At 33.4% G+C, this 17,516-nt stretch overlaps 1 protein-coding gene across 1 annotated transcript; it reads right to left on the reverse strand.

Moving 5' to 3' along the window:
• Positions 1-3,929: 3,929 nt before the first annotated feature.
• Positions 3,930-8,552, reverse strand: LOC138336074 (7-alpha-hydroxycholest-4-en-3-one 12-alpha-hydroxylase-like). Its single transcript, XM_069285362.1, has 5 exons — positions 8,517-8,552; positions 7,381-7,566; positions 6,334-7,262; positions 5,969-6,147; positions 3,930-5,767 (listed from the first exon to the last, which is right to left on the reverse strand). Exons 2-5 carry the CDS (start codon positions 7,458-7,460, stop codon positions 5,477-5,479), a joined length of 1,479 nt encoding a protein of 492 aa, XP_069141463.1. The 5' UTR covers positions 7,461-7,566; positions 8,517-8,552; the 3' UTR covers positions 3,930-5,476.
• Positions 8,553-17,516: the final 8,964 nt, after the last annotated feature.

Genomic DNA, 17,516 nt, shown 5'->3' on the forward strand with positions numbered 1-17,516 from the left:
GATGGTCAGGTGCTAGTTCTCAACAAGGTGTCAGGTTGCACACGCATATCAATTTACTTCTTTTTATTTGATCATTTGTCTTAACATAGCTGACTATTTCATATATCAACATTTTAAAATGTTTACTTGCATTAAAATCTATGAAATTTTTTCAAGCGCATGAATACGATGCATGTTAATAGAGTAGCAGGCAGAGACAAATGGTGGAGTAAATCGGTTTTATACCTAAAGGGGGTCTTACGGAAGATCACGATAATTTTGTCCATCAATCATGGTGGTTCTTTTTTTATAGCCAACATACGTAAAAAGAACTGCGATAAAGGTAATTATACTTATCACCTGATAGGTATTTTCCAAATATGGATATCTCGAGATTGTTTAAACTTATCAAAATGCCCGATATATGTAAGCCGTTGATGCATAGACAACGTATGTTCTTTTAATTAAACCACGTGTAACGTTGTCCTTGACCGAGTTTTTGTACTATCTGCAGACAGATAATTCATTATATCTAGGCGATATTTAAATCTAGCAGATGCACTGATGTGCTATGTATAGCCTTGGCTAGGCATAATGAATTTAACAGCAGATCTTACAAGGCTTCAAAGACAATTTGCGACAATGTAAATTAAAATCAGAGTCCTCTTACAGTCCGTGCTTGTGAATATAAATCCTTTTACAAACCTACGTCAGCTTCGACTGGTATAACAATAGTGGTACGATATCCCTCATTAGTAACAAATAGACAAGTGATTCTTGTGTTCCTTTGATATTTTAATATATACTTTTGATACGTTAAATTTAATGTGTAAACTTGTCGAGATTACACATATAATTAATACTTACAAGTTAATATAGATGATACATCGAAATGAATACTTGATGTCTTGACCGCCTCATTGATGTGGTTTTCTAACACTCACCAGGTCATAATTAAAGTCTTTTTATTGACGTTGTCGCATCCATTATGCCGCTGTCTTTCCTGCTTTTGTGATTTCTCTGGTCAGCATAAGGAATATATTAAATATATATATATATAATGCCTTTACATAAACACCTGTGATACATAAATAAACACACATGTGCATATATGTAACTATTAAAAACGATGATGCTTTAATATACTCTCACGCCTTTAATGCGTATACATAATAAAGTTATTGAATACGAGGACTAAAGCGACATCCTCTTACAAATATTTTTGCGCTGTACCATTTTCAAGTCTGTAATTCAATATTACTTGTAACAAACATTTTCCTTAAAACTTTATCAGTACGTAAAGGAAAACGTGATGTTATCGCTTGTAATGTCGCTTCCGATTTAGCTGATATAATGTACAGATTTAAGAAAACAAATAAGGTAATCTTCAGTGGATTGAATTAATAGGATTAATTTGAATATGTGTTATGGTGATATATACTACAAAATGTGAGTGTACTCTCATGATAAGCTATGTGTTAAATTTCCTCAAAAACTTTTTTTTTTCAAGTTAATATTTTTATCACTGATATGCATTAAAAGACGTACAAAACCATTTATTTCATTTTCAATTGAGTTACAGAATCCCATTACTTCTGTAACCATGGCGGTACTCTTAATTCTACACCAAATGAAAAACATCTATTCTATAGAAACTGAAATTTCTTAGGATAACTATAATGATATTGCCCTTGAATATTTCAAAGAAAAGTTTGGATAAAGTCGGACTCGAGTTTTATACATTAACTGTACACCACAGTGAAAGGCCTTCCCAGACCGTGTATCCCGTATTCCTGATTTTCTCATACCTGTATCTCACTTTACCTACAGTAAGGAAGCAGTGATCTGTCAATGCATACTCACTATTCACTCTTAAATCACAGCAAAGCATAAGAATATAGAAAGAAAATATCGTAACCACGTATCTATATGACACATTTAAAATTTCAACACGGAAAATAACATTTGAATTTTGTTATTTTGTAGTAAATCGGTTAATTTTCGTGTTTGGTGGGTTTGCTTGTTTAGGTGATTTGTATGTATTTACATAACAAGTCAAATAATTCATATTATTTCAAACAATATCTCATATAACTCATGTTAAGTTCTGTAAGTGATTGCTAATATAAAATTACATATAGAATTGCTAGGCATATACAACATTTGAAATTTAATTGTTATTTGATAACCCTTCCAGAAAGGACATGTTTCTTCCAAGATCAAGTCCCTTTGTGTAGAATGCGTTGTTCTTAGTGGAATGAACAGAATAGCATTTATGCTATACACTTTCAAAAGCGATACATCATTTAGAAAATTGATGGAGCTATCCTCTAAAACAAACATATTATACAAAATATCTGCGCATCTGCTATACATCAACACTATTACTACATATTATCAATAAGTTACATTATAAACGGTATCTGATAGATCACAAATCTAACATGGGACATCATACAATAAAACTTACCACAGACTACATATCCAAAAAACCTTTCAATGAACAATAACATCCCTTATATCAATATAAAAACGACTAGATATGTATGGATGATAGAGAGATCAATGGGACAGATTGAGTACTAATCGTGAGAATAATACTATATGTTTCTAAGGATGCCTTGACAGCGATATTGACAACTCATACATAAAAAAAAATCTCTTCTGTTTACCCAGTTTCCAAATATTTTAAAATCTTAAAATAAAGCCAATTTTTTAATGAACATTATTGAAATCAATGTTTTCTCCCATGATCACAAATTTCTTGGTGTTTTGAATATAACATTGAGTTGGCTGCATTCAGAATTGTACTTATTGTATTATATATAAATGTATGTATATCGCTTACCCTCGTCTCTCCTTTACTAGCCCGAACCTCAAAGTGATTTATTCTCATAATAAAAAATATATTTCTCATTAAACCAACTCTCTGGACTGCACTGCTTATGACATAACGTTGTTTTCTTCATCTATAGACTGGGGATAAAAAGATAAACAAGTTTATTTACTCTCTCATTCAAAGAACAATAAGAAGAATCCACGGCTAAAGATGTGGTTTGGTATTTGGCAGGTTGTCTTTTTCGACATCTTCCCATCCGTTCATTATTGATATTCGTACGTCACCAACATGGTGTGGTTTTCCAATCTCGTATGGTGGTCATACATTACTTCGGTCCCAGACAACCGAATGCGGGTTCGGGAATATTTTCTTACACATGTTCACCAGTTTTTGGCCCGAGGAAATAGCATTGATTACTTTCTTTTGATGGGTTCCTGATAATACAGGAGCATGTCGCCTGTTTTACCATGGTAACACGTTATTACTCTTTTAGATAGTCTTATTCACGACGTATGACCTCTCATTCTCACCTATATATTACACAATAATTCCGTGCTTAACACCTTAGCAGCAAAAGTATTATACGTTAATTAGAAATGAAACTAGATGCTAAAATGTTTTAATAATTTTTACATTTATTTATTATTATTTATTACTAAAATATTGCCTTGTTGCACGCACAACTTTAACCTTCTGAATCGAATTACTTATAAAGTAAATGGATCTATGAAATTCATTAAAACCCAAATGTTGTGATGTTTTGAATAATTTAAACATCATAATATTTTGTTATTTTAAAGTGTATCCCGCTATCATACGAAGCTATAATTTTATATAAATAATATTAATATGCATCGTCTTGATAGATCTGACGGAAAATTGACAGAAGTGTCGAGTTTTTTTTTATACTACTATATATATCCTATATTACAAATGTCAATATAAATATCTTAAATGGGAAGGAAAAATATATTGTTTTTGTCTGTCTGTCTTCCATCTGTACGTCTGACTGACTGTCTGTCTGTCTGTTTTCTCTCTTTCTGTCTGTTTTCCGTCTGACTGTCTGTCTATCTGTTTATCGAATATTATATATTGATAACGATAGCAAACGTTATGGTAACTGACTTTATTACGACCTACGCTCTTTTTGTTCCAACGGTTTGTGCAAAAAATCCATTTCCAAAACTCCAATTTTCTCTCAGAATTTCAATTTTGTAAAGAATATTAAGCTTAGAAAATAATATTTAAAAAAACAACAGAATTATAACCAGTATAAAGAGAGGAAAATAGAGAGAAAGTAATGTCTTGGAAATTAGAAAATTTTAGTAGTACGTCATGAAAACAATTATTTTACAAAATACAAAGACAAAATTTTAACTTTATATGAAAATTTATTTTTCAACAATTCAACATTTTGTTGATCAATGTTGAAGCACCAGATATTCATAAGTTCATGTAATGGACGAATTGTTAATTAACTTAAATAAATAAATGGATATTTGTACAAATGACATTTCATGATAATAGATAATGCATGGATGTTGGAATTGTGACGAAATGAAATACATAAATAAATCTATTGAAATACATTATTCAAATATGTAAGTATATATACAGATTCTACCGTTAAGTAGATTCCTTCTGATGGCCAATTTGGTCCTCTTCGTAGGCCAAAATAAATATGAAAACAGGCCTTTTTCTGGCAAAAATATGAATTGAAATCGATCATGTAACGGTTGTAACAGTAATTTATGAATTGATTTAAATAAATAAATAAATAAATTGAAATGAAATTACCTATTAAACGCAAGTAGTTTTGCATGGAGACAGATTTTGCGTAAACTGTGTATATCAGGGTGACCAAACGATATACACTGATCGCTATGCGTATGGCATACAACTTTAACAGTACATTACAAAAATAAATCTGATTCTCGAAATGCGTGCTATTGTAAATTCTAGGGACATTTATGATAAAACGGTAAAGTTATATTCATGATATATAAATATACATATATCTGTTTTCGAAATATTTAGATCATTTTACGTAAGCCTTTCTTATCGTGTCAAAATGATATAAAGTATCCCCGAAGAAAATACTAGTTTTCATACACAAAATTACGTTAAATATTTTGCACACTTTTCGCGCAACTCATTTTATTATGAGAAAGCTTCTTTGCACTTTTACCCGTATCGATGGATGAAAAATGGCGAAAACTTGCAAATGAAATATGAAATATGATTATCACAACTTGTGTCCTAATCAACAATAGGTTGCTAATGAGGAATGAATAAAAATGAGGAAAACAGTACATATAAAAGTCATGAAGAAATACATGGGACCAGTTCAATAAAACATCTACATGTAACTTTGGCATTTAAGATCGATCTGCGCGGACACACAACCACGGCGAACAGTTGTCACATAAAATAATAATAATAACCAATACAATTAATAATAATCATCATAATTACTAATAATCATCATAGTAGCACTCTCCGATTAGCACAACAACCTTTCAAACATCAATAAATAAAAATAAATTAGATTTAAAACAGTTTTCACATTTTAAGTCTCTTTTGTCCTTTACAAGGAAAAAAGTCAATTCTTTCACAAAGCTCTCTTAGCAGTCCATGGTAATTCCGACATTTACAGTATCATGAACTAAAACACAGTGTGTGTGTGTTTTCTCTCATTCTGTATCTCATCTGTACATCGTGGGTTGGCGGCAGAATTTCATGTCCATAGTATTTAACGTCCAATTCCGTAGCCTCTCCATCACAGAGTTCAAAGTCAAATTTGTACACAAGCGAAAGTAAGAACCATTTACCCTGCGTGATAGCGTACTTTTTACCAGGACAGAGCGATCCGAAGGACAGAATGGGGTTTCTGATTTCTTTTCCGTATTTGTAGAATTTGGCATTCACAAATCTGTCATGCTTGTATGACTGAAAAATACAAAAGTACGCAACATAAGTATACATTACATTTCTCAAGTAATTCTTGAATATTTTAATTATCTATAAAATTTGCCATGCAGTTATGATTTAATGTAAGTAAGTATATAGATCTAACGCTTATTAAAAATGTTATTAAGTACTTATATGTTTTTTATTATCTGAATTGTCAATATGGACAGCAATGCTTACCTCAGGGTTTTCGAAGATCTCTGGATCCTGATGTATAGTTGGTGGGTACATTGCGACCTTGTCTCCTTGACGAAGTTCATATTTTTGACCATTGCTCATCTCAAATGAAGTATCGGCGGTAACAGAGCGAACCATGAACACTCCACTGCACATACGAAGTGTTTCTTTGGTGTTGCTGTCTGTAAAACATAAATATAATAGAAAATAAGTTGAAGTTATGCAATGAATGAGAACATTAAAATACATTTCATCGACGCGATCACTCCGTTTTGCACTAATATTCGAAATTCGTTCATGAGCTACCATTAGTTGCAATATGTTTTTCCAAAACAATTTCAGTAATTGTAGAAGTTTAACGAACTTACCTAATAAGACCATGTTATCGACATCTTCTAGTGTTAAGACGACCTCTCCATCTTCGTTTACTTCCCCGTTGGAAAGTTTTGTGTTGACGACCTCCTGAATTTCCTCCCTCAGAGCGTCCAGTGCTTCTTTGTGCTGCATGAGGTAGTAAACCGTCCAAAATGCCATCCTGAAAGTGTTATAGTTCACGTGGAGATAGACCAAGTTGTGTCCAATGATGTCTCCTTCAGTTTGTCCGTTGTCTAACATGAATTGCGTTGAGAATCTAATGTACTCTGACAAATCTTTTCTGTTTAAGAGTTCTTCGGAATTTGGCTGTTTGCACAGGATATTAAGTGCATTTAATGCTTTTGGAAACATATTCACGGGCATTCCTAGCCAAAGATAATTGAAGTACTTGTGGAAAAGGTCAAAGTTCTTGTAAACGGTTAAGGGTTCGAAGACATCTGTGGATTTTCCCTTTCCGAAGATAGTGTAGAACATACTAACAAATAATGTTTTAGAGTTAAATTGTCGAAGACCATCCGTTCTCCATTCCGATGAAGCCCCAAATCCTTCCGTATTGGTAACTGCAATGTGCGTTGCGTTCAAATGCTTGGAATACTGTTCCATACCTTTGTGTAAGTGAGATCCGCGAACCTTTTTAGCTGCTTCTTTCAACATTTTCTTTGCGTCGATAAGCGCAAAACTGAACACATTATGGTTCACTTGTTTCTGGATAGGGTCAAAGTCAAAGTTAGATTCTTTCACAAAGGGTTCATAAGAATGAGGATCCATGATAACGGTAAGATGTTGGTGCAGAAGTCTGATTGTAAAGATGTCGCCCAATTTCTTCTGCGTCTTGTGGAGATATTTCACGGCGTGTTTGGAAAAGTCGGCTCCATTTCCCCAGAGAAAGTGGCCCTTTGGGATTGGGGGCTCAGTACTCCTTCTGAAAACATAAAAAAATAACATTGTTCTTAATATGTTCTTACAGTTAATGAAAGATTTCACTAAAATTGAAAACGATATATTTTCATATTTTACTTTTATAGTTTACATATGCTTACCTCCTTCTGTACAATGTCTTGAAGTAGGCAACAGTGAGGATAACTCCAACCACTGCTAGGTATACTGATGCGGCAACCATTTTGTGATGTTTTTTTTTGTCGATGAAATAAATAATGTTACTAGTTGTCTTTCAAACGGCGTTCAGCAACTGATCTCTTTTTTAGGCGTTGCGTAATTAATATTTCCTGCAATGACACAAATGAAACAAAAAATAAATTTATGTCAACGTAATACAATGGATTATGCAATATTAGAAAAACATTTTGGTAAGTTGTATTACGCTGTCGTGCCTACTTTACCGAGAGCTATCACTGCGTCTATAAAAGTGTGTATTACAGATTTGAATGAAAGGGGATTTTCCTACGGCTTCTGGAAAGCATTCGTCAGTGTTATAAATAGCCAGAAATCCGCACGATTTCAAAACTTTCCCTGAATGACAAGAAACTGTAAAATATAGCCAGGGAATCCCGGAAACTGAATGACTATAATAGGGAAGGGATAATTCTTTGTGACTTGGTGATAATAGGTGATAACTGTAACGTACATACAGAGATATACAGAGATTTATATCAAGCTCTTACCGGCTCAGTGGGCCGGGCTGTTAGGTACGCCTCTACTTTCATGATTGACATTTCAAAACATCAAAACATTGCAGCGTGGATGGTTGTTAAGCGCATGGTACATTATTTTTGTTACGTAATAAAACAATATGACCTATCTAGTATTACGTATTACTAATACAACATGAGGCGATGTGTTTATCTATTATTGACGATTTGATGGAATTTAAAAAAAGTGCAAATTTTCACAATACAATATGTTATATTAAACAAAAAACGTAAGCGCGAAAAACAAAAATAAGAATTATTTTACAATGAGCCTAATAAGCTGAAAAAATCTCTTTCATGTATAAGAAAACACACGTGATAGTTCTCAGCTAGGTAACATAGGTAATACAAACCGCAGGTAAGTTAATTAAAACGACAGTAAAGTGTTTTAATATCACAGAACACTTGTATATCCCAGAATAAGGCTAATCCAATAGAGTGACACAACTGTCAACATAGACTTCCATGATAGAGCTGGACACAAATAATAGTAGTGACCAGTCACTGTCTGTGGAAGTGATACTTACTCGTGGTAGGTGATCGTAGATGCTGGTTCTGATTTGGATCGGTGTGTACTCTGTATTTATAGACCACGTTGGGGCATTGTTTTACACAGCTCTCTCCCTATTGGCGCAGAAGAGCGGAAATGGGTTGAGTGGCATTAGTCATATCAAAAATTTGAATGAACTTGGATGTTGTGGGCGGAGCTTAATACGACGATAGCAGTGAGCGTACGCTATTGTGTGTGTATGTAGGATATTCAGTTACCGTCGGCATGGCTGAGACCTGTTTCATACACCGTTAAACTGTTAAGGAGCTGGTAAGCTACTCAGAGACAGCATATTGTGGATGTACGATTATTTTCAATGATTGTTGATTTTAGTTATATTTGTTGCTTATAGTCTGACTGCCTATGGTTTCTAAAATGTCTACTTATTAAAACATATTAACATTTTGATCTCATATTTCAGACGATTTATTTCTTATTTATGGACACATACACTTTTTTCATGATTTATTAACAATTTGTAGTAAATATCAAATGATACAATTTAAAAACTGAAATTTATGCCAGACTAGGTTGTGTTTTGACTGCTGACATCTTTCTTATATAATATATATAACAGAGCCAAATTGACTCATATAGAATTCCGTTTTTTATTAAAGCTAGAAGCGCTATAGAAGCAATAGCTTAAGATTTGAAATATGATCATATAAGGCCGATGTTAATGCTTGTCAAGTAGACATAATAGTGACACTTGTCTTACAACTAAAGACAGCGAGAAGCTATTGGTGGTAAAGTATGGAGGCAGAGGATGCATCAGTCGGAAAGGATTTCTTTTACCTGCCGTATTAATGTAGAGACAGATAATTGATATACTAATCAGATATTTAATTAACTTATTATCGGCTGCTAAATCCAATTATGTGGAAGGAGGTGTTTCATTATATAAATTGTCTGTTTCTCTTTTGATTTTGCGTTTTAGTCTTGTGATTTCCCTGTTTGGTAAAATAGTATTACGTTTCATCGATAAGTCTAGCTTGTAGATTAGACGATGGTGCTTTTAATTTCGACGACCAAGCGAGATATATTGTAAAATCAGCTCGTCAATACAAACAAAACATCAGAATGATAGTTACAGATAAAAAAACACAGCTATGTTATGTATGTATGTCATTTACAATATTTCATCCTCAGCCAGGGCAATATTTTTCTGTGTGAAGGTCATTTTTCACTAACATAGGAAGTATTTACTACTCCGGATGTTAAATACTTAAGATCAATGTCTGTATGTACGTATGAAATGCCTTTTGTTATATACACCAGCACGAGCCATTTGCATTGTTTTACGTTGAATTGACATAGGTGCTCGGAAGTGGCCGATTTAAACAGAGATGAGGACGCGTGAATTCAGCAACCTGTTTAATGCTACACAGTTAGATAGACGTATACACAATGAAACACATCCGATGGCCTACGTATGCCAACAACGAGTTAGGATATCGCTGTGATAACGAATACCGCCGTGAAGAGCTTTACAAGCTACTAAAAACATATTGATATGAAAACCCGAGGCAGCATAGAGGGCTTGTTAATTTGACAGCCGGGAGAAAGTGTAACTCACCATCGAAGTTCCGTCGATTAACACACAATTCTTATATATAAATGAAGCGCTGGAAGCAAAAATATGCAGGTTTTTCTATTAAATATTGTTCGAATGATTTTATGTAGCGTTTTGATTCATGAATACAAATAAAAGTGACAAAAAAGAAATTGAGTAATTTGTAACCATTGTGTAAAATGTGTTGGAGCATAAACAGAACAAGTCAGCAGTTACTGTTAATAAGATATAACTGTATGATTTATGATGGAATAGTGAACTATCTTAATGATAGAACTGTACGCATGTTCTATTAATGAGCGGTTATTCTTCCCGCGGCCACCGTAAAACAAACCGTACGCCTACGAGTTATCATAACGTGTGGTGTTTTATTGTATTACATGCTAGTCGACACGTACCTGGAGACGCGATCATCTCCCGTAAAAGGTTGTGCGATATACTCGACAGGGATACATTTATTGGAATAAAGACATTCACTTAGACAATTGAACTGAAATTTATATAAACCATGTATCTATTGTCTTTGTCCTTTAATGCTTTAATTTTTCTCGGCAACTTTCAGTAATCAAATGCTCTAACGACGAGAATATTTCCGTCTTTTATGGATCTAACTGTTCGTATGTTGATTTTGTATAGATACAACTGATCTCGACGAAAGTTCGGCGATAGAGATTCATGAACTGAACAGGTAGGAAAATAAACTGATAACATTTTAAAATGGACTGAGCCAATAATTTCATTTTATATAAGGAATACTAAGAATTAATAACAATAAAATAACGGCTGATATGAATATTAGAAAATAAAATATAATATTTCCAATAATGTTAAGTCCGTTCGTTTTATTTTTTCGAGAGGTTATTCATAAGAAACATTTTCCCAAACAAGAATATTCGAGATCGATGCTACGAAATTAAAAATGACTTCGACATTAACAAGACACAAGTTTATATCTTTTTCCGTTAAAAACGAACTTATGTGTCTGTAAAGGATATAGATTCGCTGTTTATCCTATGGTGAATGAACGCAAAAATAAAAATCACTCCAAAATGAAAGTAGATTACAGTATGTTATCATCATAAAGTGGACGATATTCCGTCATCGCTCTTATAACCACTCGTGGCCCCCCTGAGAGCTTATCCCTTTTCTGACATTTACTGAATCAGAAGGGTTCACATAAAATACAAATAGGTATGTAATACATTACCCCATTGTAAAACAAGGCTGTAACCTTCATCTAAGATAGAAATGAGATTTGTGGTGTAAATATTTAGAGAGCTAGACCATGTTACAACAACTCACAACACGCCTTATCGCCTCTAATGAAGTATTTGATTTAAGTGTTTTTATATGTTATCTATTATTTGGTATTAATTATACCTATTTCTATTCGGCATTTCCTTCTTCCTAATTATTTAGGGAGCTGACACGCGTAAACACTTCGAGTGGGTGAGAATAATTTTCATTAACACTTGCACTCTTCCTGTAAAGCGAATAACATTCAATGTATTTAGGCCATTCCAAGTAGCAATATTTTCTCTGTTTTAACCCCCACCGTGAATGATTGTGGACCACCTTGTCACATTCTGAATTACCCCCTACCGCTTCACTCAACGAAAGCAAGGGGTTGACTTGAACATGCGTCATATATCGTCCGGAAACTTCACAAGATATGTGTAAATATTGTGATGCGAGGTCGCTGTGGCGCGAAAGTCCACATTTTGTATGTAGGCAAATCGTATATCTATAACAAAATCGGCCATTGTCGGAGTTCGATTCAGCGTTTAACTGGAAATTCGATCCTTCCTCGGACCCAACCGTATGAGTGGGGCTGATGAGGGAGCAACAATTAAACTATTGTTTATGCCGCTCAACTTCTCCAGGGGATGAATATTACGAATCCCCATGGGGGTACAATTGCGTAGGTATGTGAGGTGTTTTGGACAATACGATGAGATAGGCTTTGTGATAAAAAAACATATATTTCTTTTTATTTTTTATTTATTTGGAATGCACTTTTGGTTTTATGAATGGGAAAATTACAGATGAAATAAATATTTTTCCCAACGAGGTGGTATAGTAAATAAGATTGACTTATCCCAGCAATGCTCACACAACTATGTCAAGTGGAAGTAAATTAAGACATCTCGATGATGATGTAGGTAATCCCTGATAACAGGACGTCACAGATGGAGGCGATCACTGATATCACAGGTGTTTGTGAGGAAAGAAGATGACATGATTCATATCAGTTGTATATATATGTATATCTACACACACATAATGTAGGTTTCACTGTGTAAGATTATACAGTCTTCTTAACACAAATTTCAATACTTTGAATTGACCCCGTAATTAAACATAACGCATATTTTTCTTAAAAAGAGAAAAAATAGAGTTGAACACACATTATAAGGTATATTAATTGATTTATATAGATAATCAACTTCCTAGCTAGATTTGACGTACTTTTATATTTTAAACTTTCAAGATAACTAGGTTAAATAGAGTTTTGATGTTCTTATTCGTTTGTACATGACACTTATATCAAAGAGAGATGCATCTGCTAAGCGTCAGTAGAAGTAAATATATCATTAAGGTTAGATATGAAACGTAAGAGAATTATCGCCCAATAACAAAAGCAACACAATGACGATGGGATAATATCACTGATAAACCAATCATGTAAACAGAGATGATCGGACATTAATCTATATTGAGTCCATTCCTTAATCTAATTTGATACTGATATCGTTTCTGCATATCTAACATTATTTAGACTTCGTTTGTTATATCAAACTTATAATAATACAAATTGATATGATATTATATGTTATATGTTATATGATCTACATCAGTTTGTAGTAAGAGAAGGATTTAAGATGACAGTTTATGTAGTCTTATAGATGTTATTATGAATGTTATAGCAACTTATTCATTTAAAGAATATTTTATGAATTCAATTGATACTAACAGGAGATAACCTTAATATAATAACATTTCTGTGTAAGTGTTGAAATGGAAATACGTTTGGCTTTTAAGTTATAAATACATAAATAAATAAATAAATACATAAATAAATAAATAAATAAATAAATAAATAAATAAATAAATAAATAATAATCGTAATAAATCATGTAACGTGAAACCACTAGCAATACCGGTAAAGGGTTTTCAACAAACATTTGATCACATATCGATCACATTAACAAATACATCTAGAGTTTAAGTATCGAGCTTCTGTTCCGGAAATACCACAAGTGCCAGATTGGTCACTGGGCTAATAATGACGTCACTAGACTAGTTCAATAAAAGTCATGCGTACTATTACAGCTATGTTGCGTTTTCATAAAAATTGAGATGAGCACCAGACAAATATTTACAAGGTGATATTAGACAAGTTAACTCTTCAACTGAAAAGCGGGCACCAGGAACTAGACTACGAAATCAGGCCTGCCAACCGGAAGTTACGTTGTTTGCAAAGCTATCAGTACGTCGCACATCGACGTCATCAGAACATCCACACTTTAGAGTCGAGTGCGTCTTATCTCTGTTGACATTTAGACCCGTCCAGTCGTAGTCCTAATGCTGACCAATTTTCAGTGTCAAATGAAACTTCTTAACAATACTATGTCACAGTTTTTTTCTTTAAAGGTAATTCCTAACCTATTAGTATAATCCGTAAACCCGAATGCCTCTAGTCTATCGCTTGTTCAAGGAAACATTAATTCAGTAAGTAAAATGTTTATCAACAAAATTCTGAGTGTGATATTTTGTTAAAACACAGTTTCTAATTATCTATAAAACAAGCATCATTTTCAATACACCACATATTACAGTTGATATCTACCGAGAATCTTCACTCTGAGGTTCCATAGTTACTGTACAGATAATAGGCATACAGGTATTATGTTTTCAGCCAACAATCATTATAGAAGTTTAAAATGCTTAACGACCATAAATGAAATATTTAGGGAATACCAACACAAGGAATTTCCAATAATAAACATATTTCACAAAAATACATCAATTTAATTTCCCCGTGAATATCAAAGCGTTTCTTTTTAAACTCTATTAATACTTTTATTCTCTTAATTTAGACAGTTTAAGGTAAGAGTAATAGTCCAATAAGTCCAAAATTTCTTAACATTTTGTAGGTTGTAAGTGTAGTTATATCTGGTGTTGTGCCCTGTCGGTAGTTGTGAGATGTACGATTCTGTGTGATTGCGCTATAAAAATACACAAACAAACATACTACATCTAGTGGAGACTGCAACCTTTTAACAACTCTTATACGCACCGACCTTATAAGTTACATATGTCGCAAAGAGGGGAAGACGAGCCTAGATGATATATATATATTCTTCAAAAATTAAAACAAAAAATCACCAGCTAAACATACCATACAGCATTACTAAGCTACTTTTTACTAAAACCATATTATATTCTGTGATCTTGAACTGGGAGCAGTTGTACTACTGCCTAACAAACGTATCATTTTTATCGAGTTGCTTCACCATTGAACTGAACAAAGCTTACTGGTTGCTGTTAGTCTTTGGTCAATATAATTTAAGGCTAGACAAATAGTGTGGGTGTACAAAAACTCATAGAACCGATTAATTGACGTTGGTTACTAATTGAATCATTTAGAAGCCTAAAGGTGTATGCTTTGATTTATTTGTATTGTTCATATATGGTAAAGACAATAGAAATGTGCACGTCAGTTATCTGCCATAATTATATACTTACTATCAAACCATCTTGTCGTTCAAACAATCATATTGATTTTTATCTATGAATAACTTGTACAAATTACCACTTTCGTAGTTTTTACGTTTGAATTAACGGGAATGATATTTGAACCAATGAATGTGACGTATATTGTTACTATTTATAGACATGTATCTTTATTGATATCGATTGACATATGCAAATTGATGGGGCTGTACCCAGTGGGGACAATGATAAAAGTACTTGTATATAGTTGTAAGTGACCAGAAAGTTCAATTAATATAACTCAAATACACACGAGTGTGTAACGGTTCTATGAGAATATCTGTAATAGATACAGTGCGCCATGATAATTATCATTATGTATATCGTGGAGTTGTTTAATTATCGTGGATGATTTATTGGTGTGACGAGAATAGTAATAACCATTGATTGTTTTCAAAATATATTAACAATGATGTAAAGAAATCGATATCCAAATAGATGAAATATTAAAGGGCAAACATAAATAAAATGATTTTATATGAGGATATTTGAAGGAGACTAATACGACTTAGACCAGACATTCCTGAGGAGAAAGTTTTTGTTGCCACTGGCATTATATTCTACAGTACAGGGGTGATGATATGGGCAAAAAACAAGTTAACCCTCGCCAGGTACATGTATCTACAGTACTCCAGTTCGACTATAACACCAAAAATACAAACACTTCGAGAAAGAAATAAAAAAGTGCATAACTACAATTTACCGTCGATTAGTCCCACCATCCGGTGATTATGACGTCAATATTAGACGTCATAATCACCGAGAAGTGGAACTTATCGACGGTATATGGTACTTTACCCACGTCGTTTTGGGATCTCGAAACCCCCTTTTAGAAGCAACTAATGACGTATATGCGGAAGAAAAATTACGTAAGAACAATTAAATTAATAGAATAACAATATCATTAAAATATACTTAAGCATGTTTGTAAACGCAAATTACACTGCGAGGGTGTGGAAATTGTAAAATATCAATAAATCGACATCAAAGTCTCAGTGACGACTGTAAATAGTGTTGGTTGTAACGTGTGTTGACTAATGCTATGCACCAGTAACAGCAATAAACCATTATAATATGCACTTCTTAATTGTTGTTCGCCATAGTTAACCTATCCATGCATTTAACTCCCAAACGTCTTAAATAGGTACATGTGTCTATGTATGAAATCTTAACGTAGGTGGTGCAGTTCAGATATAGCAAATCATGCTTGATAAAAGACTCTGAGTGACATCCGCAAAAACACCACCTTTATTGTATATCGTTAGAACGCAATATCCATTAGCTTTAATTAATGACCGATACCGGTCCAGCACACGAGGGATATCTATGTTGGAGAATATCCACGTTTTGGGGAACCCAATACGTTTTTGTATACGGTTGGGGAATCAAACCTCGCCCGCCCACACTCAATCACTTAAGTGAATACATCTAAGTTAAATTATGTAACAAGGCGCATGTTTTGTAAGTAGCAACTACACACGATCAGATATGTTTTTTAACAGACATACTTTTTCACTTTTTATTGTGTTTATGTGTTGTTAAACCTTCTCAGTTCCTAGCCTGTAGTCTGGGCCCGGCACCATAAAACTTTCTCAGACAAATGTTTTTCTCAAGCCTATGGGAATTCATATACTTGAGTAAAAAATCTGCCTGAGAAAGTTTTGTGGTGCCGGGCCCTGATATGTCAAAAATTATATGAACAACCACTAACAGTCATTAAAAGAGGAATCATATTTGGTCGATGGAAGTGACGACCAACGACAAGGCAAGGATACACAATTTTGTTATTGCAAGCCCAGGATAAACGAGCTGTTGGAATTGTGCCTATAACTTTTCTTGAAAAATAATTTATAATACCGCATTTTCATGGGTAAAAAAAATGGATTTGGCAAAAGGAGAAATGAAATTTCAGCGGTTTTAAAATTTCACGATCCGGCTTTTAAGGTATATATGAATCAACGTTTATAATTTCTAAATATTTTTCGGATTAAAATTTCTCGATCATATTGACATTCTGTGCTGTCATGAAAATATCATCCGAGAGAAAATTTAACCAGCTATTCAGTACTTAAGATTTTAGGATGACTGTGACCCTTTTATAGCTCTATAAACATACAAATGTAGTCAAGGTCATGTTCTATTTTTGGAGTGACTCTTTTCCCATCAAATAGTTACACCGATGTATCACACCAGGGAGGCAAAGTTAAAAACGGCGACGTCATATTTTAAATATTGAGATGACAGGATGTATTTTCAAGCGAAAAATTCAACAAACTACTATTTGATAACATTAATATACCAAGTTAGTCATATCCACCTGAATAAGAAAGTGAAAAACAATAAATAATGAGATACCGACATAAATTTTCAAGACAAAAATTCAACAAATATTTGATAAAATTAAAATACCGAACAGACTATGAGAATTTAATACAATTTTTATCGTCAAAAATAGATCATTTTTCTCTTTTCTGACGCGTACCGAGCTTAAGATTAGAAATTTGTTCACATTACATGGTATGTTACATGGTTTTTTTCACACTTGTCATTAGCCCACTTACGTCAGTAATACATTCAATGTCTATAATCTTACTAGAACTCCATCATTTTAGATTAATTCTGCACCTA

This window comes from Argopecten irradians, chromosome 12 (assembly GCF_041381155.1).
Source record: "Argopecten irradians isolate NY chromosome 12, Ai_NY, whole genome shotgun sequence".
NCBI lineage: Eukaryota > Metazoa > Mollusca > Bivalvia > Pectinida > Pectinidae > Argopecten > Argopecten irradians.